Source organism: Procambarus clarkii, chromosome 19 (genome assembly GCF_040958095.1).
Source record: "Procambarus clarkii isolate CNS0578487 chromosome 19, FALCON_Pclarkii_2.0, whole genome shotgun sequence".
NCBI lineage: Eukaryota > Metazoa > Arthropoda > Malacostraca > Decapoda > Cambaridae > Procambarus > Procambarus clarkii.
In genome coordinates this window covers 30,214,491-30,231,990 of record NC_091168.1, presented here as the reverse complement: position 1 = coordinate 30,231,990, position 17,500 = coordinate 30,214,491, and the positions used below count along the sequence as shown (strand labels likewise).

General features: G+C 50.7%; 1 protein-coding gene across 1 annotated transcript; it reads right to left on the bottom strand.

Annotated features, from left to right (window-relative positions):
- Positions 1-7,401: 7,401 nt before the first annotated feature.
- On the bottom strand, positions 7,402-13,198 carry LOC123757651 (uncharacterized). Its single transcript, XM_069327426.1, has 2 exons — positions 13,125-13,198; positions 7,402-8,056 (listed from the first exon to the last, which is right to left on the bottom strand). The coding sequence occupies exons 1-2, from the start codon at positions 13,196-13,198 to the stop codon at positions 7,402-7,404; spliced, it is 729 nt and encodes a 242-aa protein (XP_069183527.1).
- Positions 13,199-17,500: the final 4,302 nt, after the last annotated feature.

Here is a 17,500-nt window from a genome sequence, read left to right as displayed (position 1 = left end):
GACCCAAGGTACCATCTGGGAGATGAAATCCTTTATGAAACAAAGAGAAACATCTAAGAATTGAAATTACACCGAACCTGTCTCCTGAAGTGCAAGGTTGGTAAACATTAGAACAACCATTAGAAATTTGTGTATGGGATCAGTCAGATCCTTATATATCACGTATGTCAGAACAATCCTGAAGTATGCAGCTCCAGTGTCGAGTTTATATTTAGTCAAGGACAAAACTATGTCAGAGAAGTTTTAAAGGTATGCCTCCATTCCATTCCAAGAACAATGAGATATGAGTTACGAGAAAAAGCTACGTGAACTGATCCTCACGTCATTGAAAAACAGAAGAGTTCAGGGAGACATGATCACCACATTCAAAATTCTCAGGGGAATTTACAGGGTAGACGAAGACAAAGTATTTAACACGGGCGGCACTCGCACAAGATGATACAGGTGGAAATTGAGAACACAGATGAGCCACAGAGACATTAGAAACTGAAGACATTGTCTTCAGTATCAGAGTAGTTGACAAAGAGATGCATTAGTCAGTGATGTGGTGAATGGGTAGTGTAGGATCATGAGCCCCCAGGGTCATGTAGCTATCAGTAAGGTCACGATAACGACACAAAGTAGTTATGGAGATGTTTCTCCTTGTGGTACGAGGCTGCTTCTATATTCCCCTTGTATATCCCCCCTTGTATATCCCCCTCGTATATTCCCCTCGTATATCCCCCTTGTATATCCCCCTTGTATATCCCCCTTGTATATCCCCCTTGTATATCCCCCTTGTATATCCCCCTTGTATATCCCCCTTGTATATCCCCCTTGTATATCCCCCTTGTATATTCCCCTTGTATATTCCCCTCGTATATCCCCCTCGTATATCCCCCTCGTATATCCCCCTCGTATATTCCCCTCGTATATCCCCCTTGTATATCCCCCTTGTATATCCCCCTTGTATATCCCCCTTGTATATCCCCCTTGTATATTCCCCTTGTATATTCCCCCGGTCGTCAACATTGGTCGTGCCAGTGTTGACACGTGCGCTGGTCCCTGGTAGGGGCAGGTCAGGTCGAGGGGAGACCCGCCCTCGTGTCCCTGGAGACCCAAATAACTCCCTCCCCTCACAGGACGTCTCCCTCGCATCTTAAGAAACTGTTATTATAATCTTCTATCTCAAATGAACGACACATTTTTTTTGGTTTTATTATTATTGATTGATTTTTTAATTCATTGTCTATTTAATGGGAATTAATCGTGTGAGCTTAGGTTGTTGGGTTACGACATAGAGACGTCGTGAGGTAGAGGGTAGATCAGAAGTAGACTTTTGACTGATCTACCATGATCTACCAGCCGACTTGTGGTAGGTGGGTACTAACCACCATTGTTGAGAGTGCTGAGAGAGACTCACCAACCAGTCAGCTCAGTATCACCACTACTACCACCACTACCACCATCACTGCTACTGGTACCACTACCACCATCACTGCTACTGGTACCACTACCACCATCACTGCTACTGGTACCACTACCACCATCACTGCTACTACCACCACTACCACCATTACTGCTACTACCACCACTACCACCATCACTGCTACTACTACCACTACCACCATCACTGCTACTGGTACCACTACCACCATCACTGCTACTGGTACCACTACCACCATCACTGCTACTGGTACCACTACCACCATCACTGCTACTACCACCACTACCACCATCACTGCTACTACCACCACTACCACCATCACTGCTACTACCACCATCACTGCTACTACCACCACTACCACCATCACTGCTACTAGCACCACTACCACCATCACTGCTACTAGCACCACTACCACCATCACTGCTACTAGCACCACTACCACCATCACTGCTACTAGCACCACTACCACCATCACTGCTACTGGCACCACTACCACCATCACTGCTACTAGCACCACTACCACCACTGCTACTAGCACCACTACCACCATCACTGCTACTGGCACCACTACCACCATCACTGCTACTGGTACCACTACCACCATCACTGCTACTGGTACCACTACCACCATCACTGCTACTGGTACCACTACCACCATCGCTGCTACTGGTACCACTACCACCATCACTGCTACTGGTACCACTACCACCATCACTGCTACTACCACCACTACCACCATCACTGCTACTACCACCACTACCACCATCACTGCTACTGGTACCACTACCACCATCACTGCTACTGGTACCACTACCACCATCACTGCTACTGGTACCACTACCACCATCACTGCTACTACCACCACTACCACCATTACTGCTACTAGCACCACTACCACCATCACTGCTACTAGCACCACTACCACCATCACTGCTACTAGCACCACTACCACCATCACTGCTACTGGCACCACTACCACCATCACTGCTACTGGCACCACTACCACCATCACTGCTACTGGCACCACTACCACCATCACTGCTACTGGCACCACTACCACCATCACTGCTACTACCACCACTACCACCATCACTGCTACTGGTACCACTACCACCATCACTGCTACTACCACCACTACCACCATCACTGCTACTGGTACCACTACCACCATCACTGCTACTACCACCACTACCACCATCACTGCTACTGGTACCACTACCACCATCACTGCTACTGGTACCACTACCACCATCACTGCTACTGGTACCACTACCACCATCACTACTACTGGTACCACTATCACCCACACAAACCTGTCCACCTTCCTACCTCCCACACGCCTAGCCAGACACCTACCAACCCAAGCAACCCACCTAACCCATCGAGGCCGGTACATTGCAAACGTCGATATTATGTTATCTTACTTTTGCGTCACATTTTTATCTGATTGGTCGATAACGTCTGAAGTGTCACGCATTACAGTCAACTCCCGACAGGACGACGGTGACCAGCTGGGTAGATGACGGTGACCAGCTGGGTAGATGACGGTGACCAGCTGGGTAGATGACGGTGACCAGCTGGGTAGATGATAGTGCACCAGCTGGGTAGATGATAGTGCACCAGCTGGGTAGATGATAGTGCACCAGCTGGGTAGATGATAGTGCACCAGCTGGGTAGATGAAGCTGTACCAGCAGGGGAAGACTTTTGATGGCTTGCTCCTCGTCTCGTAAAGCTGGGAAGTAAAGAGTCCAACGAGGACAGAGATAACCTTTTATGAGAGGGGGGCGGAGCGCCGGCCAGCCGAAACCCCTTCATCCTCACTCTTGTGCCGGGTGACAACGCCCCCACCCAGCACAATGTTCGGTACGTCTACGTCAAGGAGACGTGACTGCAAGCAAAGGCCTTGACGTCTACGTCAAGGAGACGTGACTGCAAGCAAAGGCCTTGACGTCTACGTCAAGGAGACGTGACTGCAAGCAAAGGCCTTGACGTCTACGTCAAGGAGACGTGACTGCAAGCAAAGGCCTTGACGTCTACGTCAAGGAGACGTGACTGCAAGCAAAGGCCTTGACGTCTACGTCAAGGAGACGTGACTGCAAGCAAAGGCCTTGACGTCTACGTCAAGGAGACGTGACTGCAAGCAAAGGCCTTGACGTCTACGTCAAGGAGACGTGACTACAAGCAAAGGCCTTGACGTCTACGTCAAGGAGACGTAACTGCAAGCAAAGGCCTTGACGTCTACGTCAAGGAGCGCGACTGATCGCAAAGTTAGACTTGCAAGTCTTCGAAGATAAACAAAATCACAAAAGCTTGTAGTCACATATGACGTACAAACCTGCTACACCTGTTGAATGGCGTCGTTGTGCACATGTGGAGTGTACACCTCTAACTCAGCCTCCTGAGAGATTGTACTTATCGCGACTATGGAGAGAATGTACAAAATATGAACTGTTCCGCCCAACAAAATGTTCACATTTTGTACTACTGGTGTTCTGCAGAACTTAACAAAATCTGGAACTGTTCATTAACCCAACCTAAATTTCAATTTTGCCCCGAGGGGCGAGTTTATTGGGCAGCGTCACTCATCCTGTGAGTGGACACACCGCCATAGTGACAGTATTGGGCAGCGTCACTCATCCTGTGAATGGACACACCGCCATAGTGACAGTATTGGGCAGCGTCACTCATCCTGTGAGTGGACACACCGCCATAGTGACAGTATTGGGAAGCGTCACTCATCCTGTGAGTTGACACTCCGCCATAGTGACAGTATTGGGCAGCGCCACTCATCCTGTGAGTGGACACACCGCCATAGTGACAGTATTGGGAAGCGTCACTCATCCTGTGAATGGACACACCGCCATAGTGACAGTATTGGGCAGCGTCACTCATCCTGTGAGTTGACACTCCGCCATAGTGACAGTATTGGGCAGCGCCACTCATCCTGTGAGTGGACACACCGCCATAGTGACAGTATTGGGCAGCGTCACTCATCCTGTGAGTTGACACTCCGCCAGTGACAGTATTGGGCAGCGCCACTCATCCTGTGAGTGAACACACCGCCATAGTGAAAGTATTGGGCAGCGTCACTCATCCTGTGAGTTGACACTCCGCCATAGTGACAGTATTGGGCAGCGCCACTCATCCTGTGAGTGGACACACCGCCATAGTGACAGTATTGGGCAGCGCCACTCATCCTGTGAGTGGACACATCGCCATAGTGACAGTATTGGACAGCGTCACTCATCCTTTGAGTGGACACACCGCCATAGTGACAGTATTGGGCAGTGCCACTCATCCTTTGAGTGGACACACCGCCATAGTGACAGTATTGGGCAGCGCCACACATCCTGTGAGTGGACACACCGCCATAGTGACAGTATTGGGCAGCGCCACTCATCCTGTGAGTGGACACACCGCCATAGTGACAGTATTGGGCAGCGCCACTCATCCTGTGAGTGGACACACCGCCATAGTGACAGTATTGGACAGCGCCACTCATCCTGTGAGTGGACACACCGCCATAGCAGCATGTACAACACTCCCCAATAGGAAGAAAACCCGCTGGGTTGTTCATCCTGTCACTTGTACCCAGACACAGCTGGGACTTGCTTAACTGTCTCAAGTGAACAGCTCCTCAAACAAGAAGATTAACATCTATCAACCCTTAAAAGCTTACGTTATCTTGCGGGTGCAAAATGGGGGAATCTTTTAAGAACAGCATCAATATTTGACAAATAGTGTTTTCCTAACTCAAACAATGTAGGGTTTATTATTCTACAGATATTCCTAATGTCTCTCAGGTGTTGACATTCTCTCAGGTAGTGGTCAAGGCGGTGTCCGTCGCTCTCACCACAGATTCTGCAACTCCGCTGCTCAACTGTTGTTTCCATTCCGAGTCTCCAAGGATATTTGTATCCAAGACGGATTCTCGCTATTACTGATTCTCTCCCTCGTCGTCCTCCTCTTCGGCCATAATGATTGGGACTGCCAGCTGCAACCATGTTGTACCATCGTACAGATTCACTGGTTTGTGCTTCTATCCTCCTTTCCTCAGTTACCTTGTCACGGTGATGTTGCCTGATTTTATTATTTTTTATTAACACATTTAGGTACAGGTGCATGTGTGCAGCTGCCCTAGACTATATGAAGGGGAGTACAGAGTGTGAAAAAGCTAGCTACGTGATGCTAAAAATCTCCATCATCCATCACACAGGAAATTGCCTGATGATACCTCTGCCCGAAACGCTTTGCGTAATAGTGGCTTAAGGCATTGCATGTACCAGCTCTATCTATAAATCTATCAATTTTTGTAAAACCTTTTGTATGTGTGTACTTTACCTGAATAAACATTTATTTATTATTATTTATCTTACTTGTCGAGGAGTCTTGTGTGTGAAGTGTTCACCTGTCCCATCACTAAGAAATACTAGGCCTAACAGATGCGAACTGAGGCTAGTTCTATACGTTCATAACTAGGCCTAGGGAAGATTAGGTTCGGTTTATGACTGTTCTCTGACCCTCTACCAAATGAATAGTACAAAATTTGACTTATTTAGGCGTAAAATTTATTTTGAGTACTATTGATACGAGTATTATGAGTACTCTCATTTTACGAGGAGACTTTGCAAGATAGTGCATGAGGGGCGGTGTGTGAGGGGGGGGGGGACGTAGTCGTTCATGAGGTAAGAGTCGTTAATGAGAAATGGTAGTTAATAAGTGAGTTTTGTCATAAGTGAGTGATTTAAATCTAAGTGAATTGTGGTCGTCGGTGTGGGAGTGGTCGTCGGTGTGGGAGTGGTCGTCGGTGTGGGAGTGGTCGTCGGTGTGGGAGTGGTCGTCGGTGTGGGAGTGGTCGTCGGTGTGGGAGTGGTCGTCGGTGTGGGAGTGGTCGTCGGTGTGGGAGTGGTCGTCGGTGTGGGAGTGGTCGTCGGTGTGGGAGTGGTCGTCGGTGTGGATTTGTGGTCGTCAATGTGCGAGTTATTGTCGTCATTGAGCTGAGGTCGTCAATGAACATTTACCCCAAATAATGCTGAACAAATAACTACGAATGATCTCTATAATCTTCCAAGGAGATGCCTTACAAAAAAATGCTTCCGAACAAGACGTAAGTGAATAGACAGTGTAATACGACCTCTGGTCGTACGTCATACCTTCATACGAAGTGATACGACCTCTGGTAGTTTCTGGTGTATGCACAAACCAGTACTTACAAGCACTAACGCAAAGCAGAACGACCTCTGGTACAGCCATTAACACGACCTCTGGTACAGCCATTAACACGACCTCTGGTACAGCCACCAACACGACCTCTGGTACAGCCACTAACACGACCTCTGGTACAGCCACTAACACGACCTCTGGTACAGCCACTAACACGACCTCTGGTACAGCCACTAACACGACCTCTGGTACAGCCACTAACACGACCTCTGGTACTGCCACTAACACGACCTCTGGTACAGCCACTAACACGACCTCTGGTACAGCCACTAACACGACCTCTGGTACTGCCACTAACACGACCTCTGGTACAGCCACTAACACGACCTCTGGTACTGCCACCAACACGACCTCTGGTACTGCCACCAACACGACCTCTGATACAGCCACTACCACAATACAGTACGACCCGTCGTACTCACCACCCATCCCATAGTGTACTAATCCCCTTACTCACCTCAGCAAATACAAATCGCTTCATTAGGATCACTAACTGCACAACCCACAAGACCTGTGACCGGCCGGGGGGGGCGGGGAGGGGGGGGGAGGGGGAGGGGGAGGGGAAGGGGGAGGGGGAGGGGGGGAAAGGGGGGGGGGTTGAGAGTCCGATAAATTACCTCCGTGGCGCAACAGGCTGAAAAAAAAATCCTGACAGAAATGGATTAAAGATGTCGGACATTAATTAAAGCGGGAAATTCTAGCCCTGGACGTATTTGGGTCACGGGTGGAGGCGCCGAGGAAATATCTTCTGTTAGCTGGAGTATGCTGAGAGCTGGAGTATGCTGAGAGCTGGAGTATGCTGAGAGCTGGAGTGTGCTGAGAGCTGGAGTATGCTGAGAGCTGGAGTGTGCTGAGAGCTGGAGTATGCTGAGAGCTGGAGTGTGCTGAGAGCTGGAGTATGCTGAGAGCTGGAGTATGCCGAGAGCTGGAGTGTGCTGAGAGCTGGAGTGTGCTGAGAGCTGGAGTATGCTGAGAGCTGGAGTATGCTGAGAGCTGGAGTGTGCTGAGAGCTGGAGTATGCTGAGAGCTGGAGTATGCTGAGAGCTGCAGTATGCTGAGAGCTGGAGTGTGCTGAGAGCTGAAGTGTGCAGAGAGCTGCAGTATGCTGAGAGCTGCAGTATGCTGAGAGCTGGAGTGTGCTGAGAGCTGCAGTATGCTGAGAGCTGGAGTGTGCTGAGAGCTGCAGTATGCTGAGAGCTGGAGTGTGCTGAGAGCTGGAGTGTGCTGAGAGCTGGAGTGTGCTGAGAGCTGGAGTGTGCTGAGAGCTGCAGTATGCTGAGAGCTGCAGTATGCTGAGAGCTGGAGTGTGCTGAGAGCTGGAGTGTGCTGAGAGCTGGAGTGTGCTGAGAGCTGGAGTGTGCTGAGAGCTGGAGTATGCTGAGAGCTGCACTATGCTGAGAGCTGCACTATGCTGAGAGCTGCACTATGCTGAGAGCTGCAGTATGATGAGAGCTGCACTATGCTGAGAGCTGCACTATGCTGAGAGCTGGAGTATGCTGAGAGCAAGATGGGGATTTTGTGAAATCGTCCCCCGAGTGATCCCAAAGAATTTGTTTGAGGGTGTGGGTTGTCTTGTGTGGGTGTGGGTTGTCTTGTGTGGGTGTGGGTTGTCTTGTGTGGGTGTGGGTTGTCTTGTGTGGGTGTGGGTTGTCTTGTGTGGGTGTGGGTTGTCTTGTGAGGGTGTGGGTTGTCTTGTGTGGGTGTGGGTTGTCTTGTGTGGGTGTGGGTTGTCTTGTGTGGGTGTGGGCTGTCTTGTGTGGGTGTGGGTTGTCTTGTGTGGGTGTGGGTTGTCTTGTGTGGGTGTGGGCTGTCTTGTGTGGGTGTGGGTTGTCTTGTGAGGGTGTGGGTTGTCTTGTGTGGGTGTGGGTTGTCTTGTGTGGGTGTGGGTTGTCTTGTGTGGGTGTGGGCTGTCTTGTGTGGGTGTGGGTTGTCTTGTGTGGGTGTGGGTTGTCTTGTGTGGGTGTGGGCTGTCTTGTGTGGGTGTGGGTTGTCTTGTGTGGGTGTGGGTTGTCTTGTGTGGGTGTGGGTTGTCTTGTGAGGGTGTGGGTTGTCTTGTGAGGGTGTGGGTTGTCTTGTGTGGGTGTGGGTTGTCTTGTGTGGGTGTGGGTTGTCTTGTGTGGGTGTGGGCTGTCTTGTGTGGGTGTGGGTTGTCTTGTGTGGGTGTGGGTTGTCTTGTGAGGGTGTGGGTTGTCTTGTATTCACCTAAATGTACTCGCCTAGTTGTGCTTGCGGGGGTTGAGCTCTGGCTCTTTGGTCCCGCCTCTTAACCGTCAATCAACTGGTGTACAGATTCCTGAGCCTATTGGGCTCTATCATATCTACATTTGAAACTGTGTATGGAGTCAGTCTCCACCACATCACTGCCTAATGCATTCCCTTTACTAACTACTCTGACACTGAAAAAGTTCTTTCTAATGTCCTTGTGGCTCATCTGGTACTCAGCTTCCACCTGTGTCCCCTTGTTCGTGTACCACCCGTGTTAAATAATCCATCCTTGTCCACCCTGTCAATTCCCCAGAGAATTTTGTATGTGGTGATCATATCTCCCCGAGCTCTTCTGTCTTCCAGCGACGTAAGGTGCAGTTCACGTAGTCTGTCCTCATAACGCATGCCTCTTAGTTCTGGGACTAGCCAAGTGGCATACCTCTGAACTTTTTCCAGCTTCGTCTTGTGCTTGACAAGGTCCGGGCTCCATGCTGGGGCCACATACTCCAGGATTGGTCTTACATATGTGGTACATAAGGTTCTGAATGATTCCTTACACAGGTTTCTGAAAGCAGTTCTGATGTTAGCCAGCCTCGCATATGCCGCAGACGTTATTCTTTTGATGTGGGCTTCGGGAGACAGGTTTGGTGTGATGTCAACTCCTAGATCTTTCTCTCTGTCCGTTTCATGAAGGACGTCATCTCCCATTCGGTATCCAGTGACTGGCCTCCTAGTTCCTCCCCCTAGTTTCATTACCTTACATTTACCTGGGTTGAACTTTAGTAGCCATTTGTCGGACCATTCCTTCAGTTTGTCTAGGTCATCTTGATGCCTTATACTATCCTCCTCTGTCCTGATCCTCCTCATAATTTTTGCGTCATCAGCAAACATCGAGAGGAACGAGTCAATTCTTTCTGTGAGATCATTTACGTATATCAGAAACAGTATAGGTCCAAGGACTGATCCCTGTGGGACTCCACTGGTGACTCCCCGCCACTCTGAGACCTCACCCTTGGTGACTCGCTGTGTCCTGTTGCTTAGGTACTCTCTTACCCAGTGGAGTACCTTCCCTTTCACTCCTGCCTGCATCTCCAGTTTGTGCACTAGTCTCTTATGTGGTACTGTGTCAAAAGCTTTCTGGCAGTCCAGAAATATGCAGCCTGCCCAGCCCTCTCTCTCTTGCCTAATTTTTGTTGCTTGGTAGGTTGTGGGTTGTGTGGGTTGTCTTGTGTGGGTGTGGGTTGTGTGTACTCACCTAGTTGCACTCGCCTAGTTGTGCTTGCGGGGGCTGAGCTCTGGCTCTTTGGTCCCGCCTCTCAACTGTCAATCAACTGGTGTACAGATTCCTGAGCCTACTGGGCTCAATCATATCTACACTTGAAACTGTGTATTGAGTCAGCCTCCACCACATCACTGCCTAATGCATTCCATCTGTCAACCACTCTGACACTAAAAAAGTTCTTTCTAATATCTCTGTGACTCATTTGGGCACTCAGTTTCCACTTGTGTCGTGTGTGGATGTGGGTTCTCGTGTGTGGATGTGGGTTCTCGTGTGTGGATGTGGGTTCTCGTGTGTGGGTGTGGGTCCTCGTGTGTGGGTGTGTGGGTTCTCGTGTGTGGGTGTGTGGGTCCTCGTGTGTGGGTATGGGTGTGGGTGTGGGTCCTCGTGTGTGGGTGTGGGTCCTCGTGTGTGGGTGTGGGTCCTCGTGTGTGGGTGTGGGTCCTCGTGTGTGGGTGTGGGTCCTCGTGTGTGGGTGTAGGTTCTCGTGTGTGGGTCCTCGTGTGTGGGTGTGGGTCCTCGTGTGTGGGTGTGGGCACTCACATAAGAGAGCACATACCACAGCGCCACACGACAAGGAAGATCAACATTCACGAACTATTTCTGTAAGATAACTTCCAGAAAAAGTTGTCTTCACAACTGGAAATGTAACAACCGGAGTTTATTAAACTGGAACACGGCCTGGAATATATTTAAATATATATTTAAACCACTGGTTTCCAATTGATTTTATGGACTTAAAAAAAAAACTTCTCGGGTGTGGCGGAGTGGAAGCACAGGCGCTTCCGCTCGTTATTCAACCCGTCCTCGACTCGAGTCCATTACATCCAGCGGTCAACCCCACAGACGCATTCATAAATTTTAACATGCTGTTCATTCAAAACGGGAATTTTCTCAAGTATAAATTAATATTATAATAGCATATTGTGCTTATATAGGCATAGGTTAGGTTCGGTTAGGTGTTTAGGTTCTGTTGGCGATTATTTGTATTTGTAGTACGTGGGTGAAGCATTTATAGCGTTGTGATTCGAACAAAATTCGTCAGTGAAACACTTGTTCCGGATATGTTCGAACGTCAGCAGTTGTGAGTCGTGTGTAAACCGTTTTTCATTCATAAACAGGGGGTTTGGCGGGTGCATGGAATCACTTTTGGATCTTTGTTTGGAGGACGGGCTGCGTTATTTCGGCCTGGTTCGAAGCCTTGGCACCCAACCCTGGTACCTTGGCAGAGAACATTGACTGGGCACCAAAACTGTTCACCTGTCAGTACTTGACTGTTCCAGTGGCAAGGCTTACCATGAGCTGTGGGGAGTGGGCGGGGTGGTGGGTGGTGGGGAAGAGTGTAGTGGGCGGGGTGGTGGGTGGAGGAGGGTGCCAGGGTGGTGAGGGTGGAGGGAGCCAGGGTGGGGAGGGTGGAGGGAGCCAGGGTGGGGAGGGTGGAGGGAGCCAGGGTGGAGGGAGCCAGGGTGGGGAGGGTGGAGGGAGCCAGGGTGGGGAGGGTGGAGGGAGCCAGGGTGGAGGGTGCCAGGGTGGGGAGGGTGGAGGGAGCCAGGGTGGAGGGAGCCAGGGTGGGGAGGGTGGAGGGAGCCAGGGTGGGGAGGGTGGAGGGTGCCAGGGTGGAGGGAGCCAGGGTGGGGAGGGTGGAGGGAGCCAGGGTGGGGAGGGTGGAGGGAGCCAGGGTGGGGAGGGTGGAGGGAGCCAGGGTGGGGAGGGTGGAGGCAGCCAGGGTGGGGAGGGTGGAGGCAGCCAGGGTGGGGAGGGTGGAGGGAGCCAGGGTGGGGAGGGTGGAGGGAGCCAGGGTGGGGAGGGTGGAGGGAGCCAGGGTGGGGAGGGTGGAGGGTGCCAGGGTGGGGAGGGTGGAGGGTGCCAGGGTGGGGAGGGTGGAGGGAGCCAGGGTAGGGAGGGTGGAGGGAGCCAGGGTGGAGGGAGCCAGGGTGGGGAGGGTGGAGGGAGCCAGGGTGGGGAGGGTGGAGGGAGCCAGGGTGGGGAGGGTGGAGGGAGCCAGGGTGGGGAGGGTGGAGGGAGCCAGGGTGGGAAGGGTGGAGGGAGCCAGGGTGGGGAGGGTGGAGGGAGCCAGGGTGGGGAGGGTGGAGGGAGCCAGGGTGGAGGGAGCCAGGGTGGGGAGGGTGGAGGGAGCCAGGGTGGGGAGGGTGGAGGCAGCCAGGGTGGGGAGGGTGGAGGGAGCCAGGGTGGGGAGGGTGGAGGGAGCCAGGGTGGGGAGGGTGGAGGGAGCCAGGGTGGGGAGGGTGGAGGGAGCCAGGGTGGGGAGGGTGGAGGTAAACAGTTCCCACACCACTGATCATAAACACTCCGGCAGCGTTGCTAATGACCGTCGTGTGTCTGCATAATGACGCCTCAACACACGCGCGCCATCGGCAACCCTGCAGGAGGGCCCAGCCGGCACGCTATTGGCTGAATAAATAACCAGACTCCACCCCTTTGACGCCTTCCCAACCTGCTACACGTTCGATTCCTTCCTCCACTTGAAGAAACGTCAAAACAACTCAGAATATTTGGGTTGAATCTTAAGATTTGTTTTAAATCTAAATTCTCATGATTGTTTGTGTTGCGGTAATTGCATGCAACACTGAGTCATGGTGTTTCAACTCAAAAATGAGCGGGAATTTATTGCAAGTAATATTTTGAAGTCAGTTGTGAGGGAACCGGAGGGAGTGTTGTGGGCGTGGTCCGGGCGGCGATAGTCACGTGGGTGTGAGAATTCTGGCGCGAACTGACTCACCATCACCCAGGTGTTGAGTAATAAACACGCCCCCTCCCTGCCTCTCCCCGCTCATCCCTGCCTCTCCCCGCCCCTCCCTGCCCCTCCCCGCCTCTCCCCACTCCTCCCCGCCCCTCAATCCCCACCCCCTATACCTCTATCTTATATACTGACTCCCCTTTACCTAGATGCTGCCCAAGTGACTCCCCTTTACCTAGATGCTCCCCAAGTGACTCCTTTACCTAGATGCTCCCCCACGACCACATATTACCTAGTATCCAAGGGGGCCAGGCACTCGAGGTCCTCCTGGAAGGGTCCACTGAAGCCATAAAGGTAGACACACATTGTCCAATACAGCTGATCATTGTTTACAAACACACACACACGTGTCTTACTAACACGTGTCTCACTAATACTTAAGAAGGGGGGTTGAGCTCTGGCTCTTTGGTCCCGCCTCTCAACTGTCAATCAACAGGTGTACAGGTTCCTGAGCCTATTGGGCTCTATCATATCTACATTATAAACTGTGTAAGGAGTCAGCCTCCACCACATCACTGCCTAATGCATTCCACCTGTTAACTACTCTGACACTGAAAAAGTTCTTTCTAACGTCCCTGTGGCTCATGTGGGTACTTAGTCTCCACCTGTGTCCCCTTGTTCGTGTACCACCAGAGGATGAGCCGAATTATCGGAAGGAAGCAGTAAGATATTATGACTATAGGATTTGGAAGGGATATGAGACAAACTAAGAGCTGGGATATGACCGTTCTGCACATAGCAGCGATGGAACGACATGACAGGAGGTGGAAACAATGAGGATTGAACCCAAACCTTGCATGAAGCGAGCCCGTCACTGTACCGAGCCCGTCACTGTACCGAGCCCGTCACTGTACTATTTATGATCCACAGACAATGAAAATTATTTTATACATAATTATAATTTAGACATCGACATGTGAAGTCACGTTAACAAGGAGAGCAAAAGACTGCTGCTATTTCCAAGTTACACAAGAGTACACAGGAGAGTGGCTAGGGCCGAGGACGGCGTCGAGGACGGCGTCGAGGACGACCTATCCCTCCAGTAATATTGGGAAAACATTGAGCTAAGTGAGCTTGGAGGAGGAGACTGGTTTAATGGAACCTGTCATCCAGTTTTTACTCTACTGTTTGTGCAATTACAAACCCGGATACAGCAGCCTTAACGAAGATAGCGACGTGCTCAGGTGAGCACTGAGCACCAGCAGCTGCAGTAGGAACAGCAACAGCAGCTGTAGGAGCAGCAGCTGTATTATGAGGAGTAGCAACATCAGCAGCAGCAGGAGCAGGAGCAGCAGCAGCAGCAGCTGTAGTAAGAGGAGCAGCAGCAGCTGTAGTATGAGGAGCAGCAGCAGCTGTAGTATGAGGAGCAGCAGCAGCTGTAGTATGAGGAGCAGCAGCAGCAGTAGTAGCAGCAGCAGCAGCAGGAGCAGCAGCAGGAGCAGCAGCAGCAGCAGTGGTGGTAGAGGTATCCTAGGTACTAGAGAACACAGAGGCAGGTCTGGCCTCATCACTGAGATAAACTGAGTATTTATTATAAATTTAATTAAAAAAAAACTTCAGAAGTCCAACAATTTGAATATAATTGAGTTCCATTCAGGAACTCAATTAATATTGAGTTCCTGAATGTCTAATGAAATTATTTATTCATTCCCTAATTATCAATTCATTACAAATATCAAATATATTGTAATTTATTAAATTATATTAAATAAACACGTATGTATTGGAACGACTCCACTAGTTATCAAAGGTATTTTTGGGGCAGAAAAAAAATAGTATCAAACACACTTATTGAAAGTTATTTTCAAGTGTTTTTTATAAATCACTAAAAAAACATTTCCCGAGATTGTAAATAATTTATTTAATTAAACTGTGGACGAGAAATTCGCGTCCCGACCCCAGGTGAATATCTTAACTGGTGGTTCCCTGAACTGCCTTGTCTTATTTATTAAGGAAATTGCTCACCCTCTCATTGCTTCAATAAACTAATCATTAATTTTGATTGAATTATATTACCTAGAGCCCTGCCCGAAGACCGGGCCGCGAGGACGTTGATCCCCGAAATTATGGCAAGGTAAGGTAGAGTTTTAAACACTTTACCTCACCTCCCGGTGATCACCTTAGACACTGGGAGACAAGTCAGATGGGGTGATTAGCTATCATGAATGGGCAGTCCTGGTGGTAGCAAGAGTACTGGTCGTACTAGTAGTCGTCTTAGCAGTAGTGGTCATAACAGTAGAGGCAGTGGTCATAACAGTAGTAGCAATGGTCGCAGAGTCGTCGTAGCAGTTGTCGTAGTAGTGGTCGCAGGAGTCTTCGTAGCAGTGGTTGCAGGAGTCGTCGTAGCAATGGTTGCAGGAGTCGTCGTAGCAGTGGTTGCAGGAGTCGTCGTAGCAGTGGTCACAGGAGTCGTCGTAGTAGTGGTCGCAGGAGTCGTCGTAGCAGTGGTCGCAGGAGTCGTCGTATCAGTCGTCGCAGGAGTCGTCGTAGCAGTGGTTGTAGGAGTCGTCGTAGTAGTGGTCGCAGGAGTCGTCGTAGCAGTGGTCACAGGAGTCGTCGTAGTAGTGGTCGCAGGAGTCGTCGTAGCAGTGGTCGCAGGAGTCGTCGTAGTGGTGGTCGCAGGAGTCGTCGTAGTAGTGGTCGCAGAAGTCGTCGTAGCAGTGGTCGCAGGAGTCGTCGTAGTAGTGGTCGCAGGAGTCGTCGTAGTAGTGGTCGCAGGAGTCGTCGTAGTAGTGGTCGCAGGAGTCGTCGTAGTAGTGGTCGCAGGAGTCGTCGTAGCAGTGGTCGCAGGAGTCGTCGTAGTGGTGGTCGCAGGAGTCGTCGTAGTGGTGGTCGCAGGAGTCGTCGTAGTGGTGGTCGCAGGAGTCGTCGTAGCAGTGGTTAGCGAGGTAAAACAGTTGTATTTTTTACGTTTCTATTTAAGCATAAAATTTGTGTATATTTTGACGTTAGTGGTAAGGCAGAACAGTTATTATTATTACGGAGCAGCAATGGAGTCATCAAACTGTTGGTGTAAGTTGCTGACGCTGAGGTTGTCCACTCTCTTCCCTCAGAGGTTACTGTGTCAACACACACACGCTTGTGTACATGATATGTGGGGTGTGTCTGAGGGATTGCCTCGTTGGACGCCAGGGGGTGCAGACGTGCTTGCCTGGAGCTGCGTGTGGGCAACCCGTTCTCGCAAATTCGTAAAGTCAATATTGACTTATTAACTACGTGCATAGGTGATATACTAAACATAATAGATACCCCTAAAAAGATTCATAGAAAACACCGACCTTACCTAACCTTGTTAGTATCTTAAGATAAGCATCTTATTGCTTCGTAATTACAATTATTACTTAACCTATACCTATTATAGGTTAGGTAATAATTGTAATTACGAAGCAATAAGATGCTTATCTTAAGATACTAACAAGGTTAGGTAAGGTCGGTGTTTTCTATGACTCTTTTTAAGGGTATCTATTATGTTAAGTATGTCACCTATGCACATATTTAATAAGTCAATATTGACTTATTAAATTTGCGAGAACGGGTTGGTGTGGGAGGGTGATGTTAGGCGTGTCGGCGCCATGGGGGCCCCCCTCTCCCCCCTATTGTGCATGACCAGTCTGTTGGCCTCGAGTTTTCTAGTCGAGCTAACTATCCTGCGGTGGGGGCAGTGCTGTGTGACATGCTGCGGATCCCTGTGGTGGATGTTTATGGCGTTGAATTGGTGACTTCCCGCAGGGTGGTTGTCAAGTTTACAACGGAGGAGGTGTATCGGGCGATTTTACGTCGTTACGAAGGGCAGACCATGCCCCTGCCAGAAGATGCAGGCACTGTGACTGTCTCCGATCAGAGTGGTGCCATCACGTATGTTAGCGTGCATGGAGTGCCATTGGACTTCCTGGAGGGGCTGCTGAGGCGTTATTTCGCCCAGTTTGGAGCGATCGTCAGTGTGCGGTTGCAACTGCTCTCTTCGGATCCACTTAAGGGTGTGCGGTTGAACATTCACACCCTGGGAATGCGGCTGCGGGTGGACATTCCGTCTCAAGTGAAACTCCTGGGTTGATACATTCGGGTCTATTATGCCCGACAGCCTCGTACGTGTTACCATTGTGGCCTCTTGGGGCCATCAGGCTGCTGGGTGCTCTGCACCTACCGTCGCACTCGTTAACTTCTTCCGTGAGGAGGACTTCCTTTCACTCCCTGTGGAGAAGGATTTGGTGGATGTGGACGACTCTTTGACTGCTGCCGTGCCCCGTGTATCGCCTGTTGCGCCTCCTGTTGCTGTTGCCTCTCCTCAGGAGGTTGTGTCGACGTCGGGTGCTCGTCCTGCCCCGGTTGCTGTCCCAGATGCTCCCGTGGTTCTTCCGGCTTCCCCGTCTTCATGTTCTTCAGCTGTGGTGCCTGTCACTGCGCCCTCGCCGTGTGCCCAGGCTGTGCTGGGTGCTGCGGTGGCTGTGGGGCCCCCTACTGTGCTCGACCTGGTTCCTCGTGTGGTTGAGGATGCTGCCGGCCTGCGGAGAGCATCCATTCGCCTGGCTTGTGTAGACCGGGTCTCTGAGTCGACATCCGGCTCTGATGATGTGCGGCCAGTGCCCAAGCGTTCTCGGCTTTCTGCTT